Consider the following 11153-nt stretch of genomic DNA (forward strand, 5'->3'; position numbering starts at 1 on the left):
AGGCATTTTTGCCAAACAGCAGGGCAGTTGTTGGCAAAAATGACATAAATCACAGTCACACGACGGTGGGACATTGTAAATGTGGGCCAGCTGCTGAGCATCAGAAATACGATAGCATGACATGTGTGTGTGCGCGCGCGCGCGCATGTGTTCCATTTATTCTCTGCTGTTTTCTAAACCCTAGAAATTTAAACTGTAATACCAACAAGCAAAATATGATATTTAGACCTTTTAAGATCAATACAGATAAAATTACTGTACTTTTATTTGCTGTCTTGAATTGCTTGAAACAAGATGAAGGCTTTGTAAAGTATCATTGATCAGCCACTGCCAGTCACCTGAAAATAAAGGAAACATACTTGGTAGTATATTGGTTGCATTGCATTTTAGCACATCTACATTTTTTTTTTTACAAATCCTTAGAGGTTCGAATTCCAACTGAAATTTGTTTCAATTTCTTTTTGCCACTATATTTTTAAAAGATATTCCATAAATAAAATATCCACATAAAAACCAACCAGAATAGCAGGCATATGGGATATAAAAAAGCAACTGCTGTTCCATATTTTCTGGCATTGTCTTCATTGTATAACATCTCTAACAGCCATTAATGGCCCTCGACTTCCACATATTGACATTCTCACACTACTGTGATGAATGAAGCTGAATATAGCAAATATATATGGACAGCAACAAGATGATGGGGGGGAAAAAGATAAGAAGTATATTGAACCACGCTGTTACATCTTGTGACAGTAGAAAATAAAGGAATTTACATGATTATATTCTTGCTAAATGAATAATACTGTCTATTTGCTAAAGTTACAATCATCAACAGACAGACATCGTAACTCTACAACATGACAAAAATTACCTACCAATTATGGGATCTTTTCTAAAAGGCATTTTTGAAAGTGACAACTTTTCAACCAAAGTGCAGACTAGAAAACAAGGAAGGAAAAAAGCAATCAGAGTTGCATTCACTGAATTAAAAGGTATTTATAAACCTTTTTACACAGGATCATGGTTCGTGAACTCATACTATTATTACATACTAAAGAGCACTGTATGGCAAATCTGTCAGCAGAGGGAGATATGACAGGAAATAATTATTGCTTCGGAGGATGGGCAGGAGGGAATTTTATTCCTCATTGAAATTCTGATCCACCACCTTCAACACCAGGTTCTGAGTGCTGGATCACTAGAGGACTTTATCTAAGGGGCCTCTAGTGAGATAAACGTTGAACACCAGGCCCATTTGTAATAAAATGTCTTTTTGTGATTTCGTTTTGGAGAAGAAAGTGAACCTGGTATGTATCACCAGACTGGCAGGGGTTTCTTGGCCTGATAATATCTTCAAAACTAAGGTGGGAGAGGAGGGTGCAATGATATTCCATGAGAATTTGATGGTGCCCATATTTGTTTTGTGATAATTTGATGATGGCCCCAGCTGTTGTTTTGCAGGTGATCAAATTTGAGCTTGGGTTGGTGATGGATTTCTTCAAATTTCACATTATGGAGATGTCTGGGAATTCACCAATCTTATAGAACCATGGGCTTGTTGCAGTCACCATGGTTCCAAGTCACATGGGCTGCACACATTAAATCTGGTTAGAGTGTGATTTGAGGATGGATCGGATCAAACTTGAAGTCCAAGGCCCCTACTGAGCACTAGGACAGATTTATCAAGATGGACTTCCAGGCATCCATCTTGATAATCCATAAAAAAGTAGCATATCTACATTGTAGAATTGTTTGGTTTTTGAGATCAAGACACCTTCTCCTTTTCTCATTTAGCATTTCTTTTCCATAGAATGTTTGGAGTGGGAGTTCTCAATAATCAATACTAGTGAGAAAAAACCCAGATTTTATTATGTAAATTACATTTTTCTGTTTTTATAAGTGTAAAATGTCTTAGAGTCCAGTGATTAAGTGGTATATAAATTTCTCCAGTTATCCTTAGCAGCACAAAGGACATTATAAAAATATTCTATCACAAGGGTAGACTTTTGAGGAAGTAAATAATTAATTAATCTGATGCCACAAATAAGCTGAGTAAATCACCCCAAAGGCAGCACAATGGCTAATTTGACTACAGAATTGTAGGCCAGCACATCTGCAAGGTATCAGTTGGGGAAGAGCACTATTTACTACTCATACAAAGAATTACTCATTACATGTTAATATATAGGTGGCATGTAGAAATCCAAACAAAAACTTATATTTGTTAATACTGAAGTATTTCTTTACTTGAAGCCAGGGAAGAGTTCCTTCATGCATAGAGTTCCTTTTTAACATATACACACAAACTAGCCCCTTAAAACACTGTTCAGTGGGAAGTAATTGATTTTGACATCAAACTGGCAAGAAAGTTGGTTATTGCAACTACATTATTTTCTGCTGTGGATTAAAAACAGGAATTTGAAAAAAAAGAATTATCCAAGTGTTATCCAATTAAGACTAAATCTCATTTTTATGGATGGTAAAAAGGACTTCAGTGGTGTTTTAAAATACTATTCTATGTGCTAAAGATGGTACAAGATGACTCTTGATCTACTAAAGAGGAGCAGAATGTTTGCCCAAGAATAAATCCCATTTATCAGCAATCTAGCAACTAAGCTCTTCCTTCAGCTCCATTCTATATTTTACAGAAAAAAACCCCAATTAATAATAACTAAAATGGTATTAAAAAACTACAAATCTGGGATTTGATTGTTTTATTCTACATTTCTGAATCACGAGTCAATAAAAATATATTTTGGTACAAGAATTTTACATTAGGGAGAATGGCTGAAGTATACTTTAAGGCAAAGCTATTGAAATTAAAGAAAAGTTGGCAAAAATATTCAGTGAATCAGGACTAGCCAAGTTTATATTATATAATCATAAAACATAATTTTTCCCCCCAAATTATATCTGTAAATAGAACACTCTATGTCAAGTAACATACCAGCTGGCCTCATTAGTTCTCCACCTAAACCTCTGGAAAAGAAAGGGGGGGAAAATACCAATTTAAGAAACAACATCACTGTCAATATTTTGCACTGACATGACAGAAAAAGGAAAAGAAAATTGATATATGAATCTAAAACTGCCTCTTTTGCCAAGATTCAATACATTAAAGCTTAATATCAAGAATATGCATACATGGCAAGTACTTCAAACTCTTTTTCCAGTAACTTTATTCCTTTCTTTGCATTAGTAAAACAAGTCAGAATTTGAATCTTTACTTGTTGCTTCCTATTAACTCCAATCTGTGGTTAAAAGTTTGCAAATATGTCAGATTTAGGAGTTAGTTTTCAAATCCAAATCTTAATTCAGATGTATGCCAAACTAAGTTTATATGAGAATTGCAGAGAGGAGAAGCTAACCATGCTGCATGGAATGGGAATAGTTCTGCAAACCATAATTTATTAAGTTAGAATTTGTATTCACAAAAAGTTATGTAATGTGCAAATGCAGCTTTAGAATTAACCAACAGTCAAATCCAATTCTACCCTCATCTCATTACATGTTTATAAAAAGTCCTTTTAAAGTCAGCTTTCTGGCAACTCTTTTGGACTATTCTATGGAAAGCATTAGATGAAAACTGCGGTATTAAGTTGATCCCATGAGACCGCTCTTGTATTATTTTTGAAAGTATCTTTTACTTCCTTAACAAATTCAATTTTCAATTTTTTTGTTCATATCTCTTGTTCATATGTGAACTACCCAAATTTTTAAGTACAGTACTGTATTTCAACAACTACAAACCATGCCATATGCCAAAAGGGCCTTATTGCATTTGCATACTCCTTTTCCTTTTACTAATGTACATTTGTTCGTGTGTGTCTGTGTGTGTGTGTGTGTCTGTGTGTGTGTGTGCTTGTCAAAGGATTAGAGAAATAAAACATGATAAACTAAAACATCACATTAATGTGTTTAGGTGAAGATAGAAAATTTTAAAACTGCCCAGAATCACTTTATAGAGTGAGATGGGCAGCATATAAATATAATAATAATAAAAAATAAAGTTAAAAAAAAACAACAAAAAATCGCTGGATCAATGCTGGCAGAAAGTGGGTATTACTATCTCTCTTAACAGCCTCAACAAATTACTGGAGAAGAAATTGTAGGAGATCAAGTATTTGAAGCCAAAAGTACATCATTTCAAGATTTTTATTTCTGTAGTAATTGATAAAAAGGTTCTAGCCAGGAATGTGTGCTACGTGCTTTAGAATTCTGTGTTATGCCAACATTTAAATGTGCCTATTTTTTCTTCATAAATATAAGAATTATGTGCAGTTTTCACTCCCGTGTCAAGCTTATTTATGAAGCTATACATATTTCTGTAAAAGCTTCCAGTGATAATAATTGGATAATCTTTCCAGTGCAGCGTTTTCTGCCAGAAACCTCATTATTTTTTAGCAGACCAGCTTCCACCCCCTTGAGGTTCACCAGACCAAGAATCAAACTCTATTAGATTACTTGAACTATGGAGATATGCTACCGTAACAGTATCCTGCAGGCTCAAAACCTCTAGTCAGGTGTCTTTATGCCACACAGCTAGGAGGATACAGTAATTATTTTCTTCTTTTAAAAAAAAATATTTTGACTCTCTGAATTGACAATAAGATAACCATAAGGTATGACAGACCTACACTCCCAACCCTATGATTAGGAGGAAAGGTACAACAGAGTAAGGTGCCCTTTGGGAGTTAGTTGGTGGCAGCAGGAATTACCAAGCAGAAGGGCTTCTGGAACAGGAAGTGGGAGACGTTCCACAGGCTTTCACACTACAAATGTAACTGCGCTTCCTGGACACCTAAAAGTTTTTCTTGAAAAAAAATTATCATTTACTAATCCATTTGTCTCCTCCCCTCCTTCCTTCTTTCCTTCCATGCATTCCATCCATAAGGAAATGTATAATGTAAGCTGTATAAACGTAGTGGTTCAATAACAGCTAGTAAGAACTTCAAGAATGACCGATTCTAACCTGAGTTTTTCTTTTTGTATATCTTACATTTTTTTATCACTGGTTCTGAAATATCACTGCTTAAGGTCCTTTCCCATACTAGTGGTAGTATATATAAAGCTAGTGTAAAGCTACTTAAAGCATGTATAGGACTAACAAAAAGCTAGCATCATTATAATTGTATTTTCCCCCCTATTCTTAAATTCAAAGTTATGGGATGGAATTGCTATCAGGGATTTCACTAGTAACCAATCTAAATCAAGCAAAGTACACTTGCTGAAATAGCATTTATGCATTTTGAAATTCTGGAATTCACTGCCTCAAGATGTAGACTTTTAAACTGCTTTAAAAGAGATTAAACAAATTTATAGAGAATGAGGTATCAATAACTATTAGTCATGGTGAATAAACGGTATCTCCAGAATCAGCAATAGCATGGTTCTCAATACCAGTTACAAGAAAACAACAATGGAAAAAGGCTGTTGCTAGCTGGCTTTACATATACGCGTGCAGGATTTGCATAAATACCCGGTTGGCCAATATAAGAAACACAATACTAGCATAGATAGATCTTTAATCTCATTCAGAGGGCTTCTCTTGCATTTTAAATTCAACAAAACAGCAAATATTAATGGAAAACAGAACATAGAAAGATTTAAGTGGAGATTGTAATATTTGTAATAGATGAAAAGTAAAGAGACTAGTATTGCACTCATGGAAAAAAGAAAGAGAAAGCTACTCTTTAAAATCTTTATGACTCATGACATTATATCTGGGAGTACACTAACTACCTTCATTCAATTTGGTAGCCTATTCTGGACTGTGAAAATGGTGTGACCAAGTTTAAAGGAGGAACCTGCCCCACTTTACATCAGGGAGGACTGTGTGGAGAGTTTCCTCCTTTAAATTCCTGGGAGTCTACCTCTGTGAAGATCTGACCTGGAAAGTTAACACAACCCAGGTGGCTAGAAAGGCCCAACAGAGGCTTCACTTTCTCAGGGTCTTGCGGAAGAACAGGGTAGAACAATGGCTAATGACCCTCTTTTACCGGTCTACTATAGAGAGTGTCCTCTCGTATGGTATTGTGGTTTGGTATGCTGGTCTGACAGCCACAGATAGGAAGGCATTACAGAGGGTAGTGAGCACAGCACAAGACATTGTGGGCTGTCCCCTGACACCACTGGATGACATCGCCAGGGCTCGTTGCCTTGGAAGAGTGAGGAAGATTCTCAGGGATGACTCACACCCTGGACGGTATCTCTTTACTCTCCTACCATCGGGTAGGAAGATATAGGAGTATAGCCAGCTGTACCAACAGGCTGAAAAACAGCTTTTATCCATGGGCTGTTAGGCTTTTGAATGGGATATAATCTCTGTGAACTTATGCAGAATTGACTTGGGAGGCCGGTGTGTGGTGTAGTTGGTTCACATGGTGTGGTAGGATGGAGGGTTTGTTGTCACTGTGTGTTGGGGGGAAGGAGCACGGGGAGAGGCTCAGCTAATCTCAATGTACACATGTTGTACTTTGACAATAAAGGTTTATTATTATTAAGATGTTTGGCGGCTACTAGCAGATCTAAAATACAATTTGCAAAATGACTCTGTTCTCTCATGGGGAAAAAACAAATATCCAACTTTGTTCTTCAACAAAGTGAGATATATATTGTAAGTAAATAGGAAACTATGCATAGGTGCAGCATGTCAGATTCAATAGTCATCTACGTGCTGTGTCTATATATTGCACATCTGATTTTAAAAGGAAAAGTAGTACTGTACTGCAAAGTAGTTGTTTTGATAGTCTTCTTCACTTCTTTTCCTATCACAGGTACAGTATTTCGCAGCATATTAAAACTATATGGGATTGCAACTTTGTGGGGTTCCCAATTTAGAACACAGGCCTGACTATTTTACTTTGTGAAAACTGAATATAGCCTGAAATACACCATTCTGCATTGGCAGCAGAACTTTACTAAACCCAATACATACATTTACATTAACTCAACTAGTCAGCCAAGTTCACTATTACTGGATTTTATTAAAGATTACTTCAGTTTATCTCACTAATCATGTAATGGTCTTGTACTCCAGATTTTCCCAGTATAATGCTTTTTCTTTATGATATACAGCTTTTGCCAGAGTCACTTATTAACACAGCAAACAGAAATCAAGCAGAGGCTAACGTAATTATTTGCTCCTCTGGGAAAGCATTCCTTATTTCTGAAATAGAAATTCTCATTCCAGAAATCAGTAAGTGCGGTCAAAAAAATTTGATTGCTGATATCTTCTGACAAATGGTTATAGCATTATTTTGTTAAAATTCCAAGAAAATGTTTCTCAGATGGGAATCTTCATGGCAGTGTACCTTTATTATATTCCATAAAACTGGTTTAACTTGTTTAGTAGTGCTGTTCTATTAAATGCAAAGGAGCTACTTGTTATAAAATGATGAAAAGACTAATCTTTTATATATTACTCAAATGTATAAATGTACATTTATATCTTGGAAAAGTTAATTCTGGAGTCACATTATTTTGAAGAGCACATTATTATTATTAAAGGATTCAATATCAGTCACCTTATGAACCAATAAATGTAATTTGTCAAAACTATAATACAAATTTAAATGATCTGTATAAATATGGAACAACTAATACGTCTGTGTTACATATAATTCATATTTAAAATAGTTATTGCTCTCAGAAAAAGGAGAAACATTTACACTTCTCCAAGCATGTAATATTATACAGGATGGCAAACCTACAAGGACATTTTTAAACACACACACACACACACACACACACACACACACGTGTGTGTGTGTGTGTGTGTATGTATATATATATATGTGTGTGTATGTGTGTATATATATACTGCTCAAAAAAATAAAGGGAACACTTAAACAACACAATGTACTGTATTTAATAGTAGGATGTCTTACCTTGTGTTCCCTTTATTTTTTTGAGCAGCATATATACATACATACATACATACATACATACATACATACATACATATTTCTTTCTTTTCCTGTTGGAGAATAATAGCAGCAAATGTGGCAGTCTTTGGAACCAGACAGTTCAGAATCCCAAACTGAGCAAGCTAGTAAGTCTCATCCAAGGCCAGCCCAATAATGTTGAAAAATTTTAAGAGACTCTAACCTGCTACTTTTGTAATTCTACCAGACATTTCTTTTCTCTTTTTCCTGGATACATGCGACATGTATTTGAAGGCAACTACTTTTAAAGGAGACATGTTCTATATTTTGCAACCAAGTAATGTGTTGCTGCCCAAAAAAGCACACTTCCATACAGGATGATTTCTTAGTAGTAGTAACAAGCTAGCAAATAAAATATAAGAAGCAGCAAGCTAGTAGATCAGATGGAGAAGAGAGAAAAAAAGAGCTGTTTGGTCTTATGCATTTGGGCAGCAAGCAGAATTCAGTGTGTACAATGTACATTCATATAATCTATATTCTGTGCTGTGTAACACTAGTTAAAAGGAAGAATGTTCTCCTGCTGAAGCAAGTGCTGGAACCAAACTGTGCCAACATGTTGCAGACTGAGATCATAAGTTTAATTTCCCAACTATCTAAAACATCTTGGTAATTTCTTGAATCAATGTTATGTGTTTCAGTGTGTGCTGATAGTGTTGATTACATGTTTTTTTTTCTTGTCTAGGGTGACAAAATGTCTTGACTGGATAGCTGTCTACTTTTTAAACAGCTCATAGAATAAAGTCTGTGCATATCCTTGTAACACTTTTAAACACACTTCACAGGATAGGTATGCAACACTGATGGGCTTCTAAGATGAACCTGCTCGATTCCAGACAAAGAAATCTTCTCTATTGTGTTCATGTAGAGTAGGGATCATTTTTTAAAAAATTTTTTAAATACAACTATGCATTCTTACACAAAAGGGATTACACATTTCAGAAGCATGTTTATTTATTCCTCGTGAGTTCATTCTCAAAAATGCAACAATCTATTTGACGCTAATTATCTTACCTATACCACTGACGATGACGAAGCTGTAAAAGAATGGATTTTACATTAAGATTTTTCATTTTTTTTCCAGTGTTCTTAAAACTGTGGTTCATGTGTTGATTTGGAGAAGAGGGTAAAAAAAATGTATTCCTATATGAATTTAATAATAACTCTTTCTTTCCACCTAAGAATCTTTTCTCTTTCTCTAGTCTAGGCCATGGCAAAAAAAAACAACAACAGATAAATTATGATTTCAATGATAATATAATAAATGTAGCCTAGCTTCCAATTAGGTCCTGGCTTCCAATGCTTTAGACATTGCTTTTATTATTTAAATAAACAGAAGGGTTCTTTTTTCTATTTAAAAGATACAACTGCAAAAATAACTTTTCAGTAGATATAATATATACTAACCTCTACATGAATCTGCTTAAGTCCTTCCAAAGTTTTTTCATCCAAATAAAATGAAATAGGTCTGCAGGGTTTAAAAGCATTTAAAATCAATATAGTATTATTTGACATTAGTTACGGTATATTTGATTCTTAATTAAATGTAAACATTGTGAAAATTCCGTGGCTGTTACTATTATCAATATCCTTTTCACCCATAAAACATGAGATTTTTTTCTCCAGTATTTTTAATTTTAATTGCTATGACAAAAGCAATTTTTGGTAGGTTCTGTTCATTTATTCTAACATTACTGCTTGATAGTTTCATGTTTGATATCTTTCTATCACTTGCTTTTAATAATATATAAGACAAGTGCTTACATTGGGGGGGGGGGCAGGCAGGCAAAATCCCCAAAAAGCATTTTAAGAGAACAGGGGAAAAAAACATTACATGGGTAGAATTTGAAAATCTGAACATAAAATCTTTGCAATGGCAAATGTGACTAAATACACAAAAACATAAAGCCAAGGATTCTTTGTTTGTTATATGTTTGGGGGAATCGATCTTCATTTCCAGTGACTGGAGCGCTGTAGTCCCTGAAGTTTTCTTGGCAAGCTTTTGGGAAGTGATTTTCTTTTACTTTCTCCCTAAGGCTGACGGGGAGTAAATGGCCCATGGTTACCCAGCTGGCTTCATTCCTAAAGTGGGACTTGTAGTCTCCTTGAATGTACCCTGGTGTCCTTAATCACTGTTCAAAACTAGTTATCTAGTAATTTTACACCCTGTATAATGCAAATAACCCATCACATTTCTCAATGGAATATAGAGGGGGAGCCCATCTTCATTAAATATAAAATAAAGAGTGGGAGAGCAACAGATTAAACTAAATGAAGTATGATTTCAAGCAAATTGGTGTGCCTTTCAAAAAATCTCTTTCTATTCTGAAATAAGAATTTCTTCCACCTACCCACATAATTCCTTTTAAGGCAATAAAGTATCTACCTATCTTTACATGGATAAAAAATAATAATGTGTGTTATTCTACAGCAATCCATAATTCTAATCCTTTAAGTTTAAAATAATACAAAAAAACTCCAGGAAAAAATATTTCACAAATTATTAAATTCTAGTTTTCTAGTGACTACTATAAAGTAGAGGAAGATGCAGATAACACTTTGCAGCCTATATCCAACAACTTATTGAAATATCTATGTTGTGATCCCTTTATAATGACCGATAAGAAGAAATCTCCATAGCTTTTTACTATGAGTAGAAGTCAGAAGTAAAGTAAAAGAACTGAACTATGCTGGCACATACTCACAGTCAAAGTACACTAATTAATCATACTTTTTTGTTCTCTGATGAATGTAGACTCTTATATAGGAGATCACATTTAGTAACAGGATATGAGAAACAAATAATTCAAAATAACTTTAAAAAAATCAAGTGCACTCTAGAGGTGTTATATTGTACCTAATGGAGGAAAAAATAATAAGATAATTTAAACAGTTACATGACAATTTTAGTGACCCCTTTTCTGATCTACAGAGGCAAACTACAAAAAGCTAAGGGATGATACCAACTGTAAAATAAATTCCTGATAATAGTAAGTAATAAAAAATAACAATAACCCTAATTAAACAACCATTATGAGCTATGGTTGAGCTGTAGCTTTAAAAATTCTTTATTCAGGAACAAGGAAAATATGAAATATTATATGATACCTTGAAAACTGTACTCTATGAAATTATCACTTGTTAAGATTTGTACATAGTGAAATGGTGAAAAAGGTTAAGGATAAAAGGACATCTAAATCAATAATA

The 11153-nt window shown here is 34.4% G+C and overlaps 1 protein-coding gene across 2 annotated transcripts in view; it reads right to left on the reverse strand.

Annotated features, from left to right (window-relative positions):
- The window catches only part of TBCD (tubulin folding cofactor D), a 164767-nt gene that overhangs the window by 36060 nt on the left and 117554 nt on the right, over positions 1 to 11153 (reverse strand). For both annotated transcript variants that reach the window (XM_083354407.1, XM_083354406.1), the window contains 5 exons: positions 9354 to 9414; positions 8961 to 8983; positions 2951 to 2982; positions 879 to 941; positions 262 to 338 (listed from right to left, as the gene is read on the reverse strand). In XM_083354407.1, coding sequence (XP_083210533.1) covers positions 262 to 338; positions 879 to 941; positions 2951 to 2982; positions 8961 to 8983; positions 9354 to 9414 — 256 coding nt within the window. The remainder of the gene's footprint in view (positions 1 to 261; positions 339 to 878; positions 942 to 2950; positions 2983 to 8960; positions 8984 to 9353; positions 9415 to 11153) is intronic.

The sequence above is a fragment of the Vipera ursinii genome, assembly GCF_947247035.1.
Source record: "Vipera ursinii genome assembly, chromosome: 2".
Classification (NCBI taxonomy): Eukaryota; Metazoa; Chordata; class Lepidosauria; order Squamata; family Viperidae; genus Vipera; species Vipera ursinii.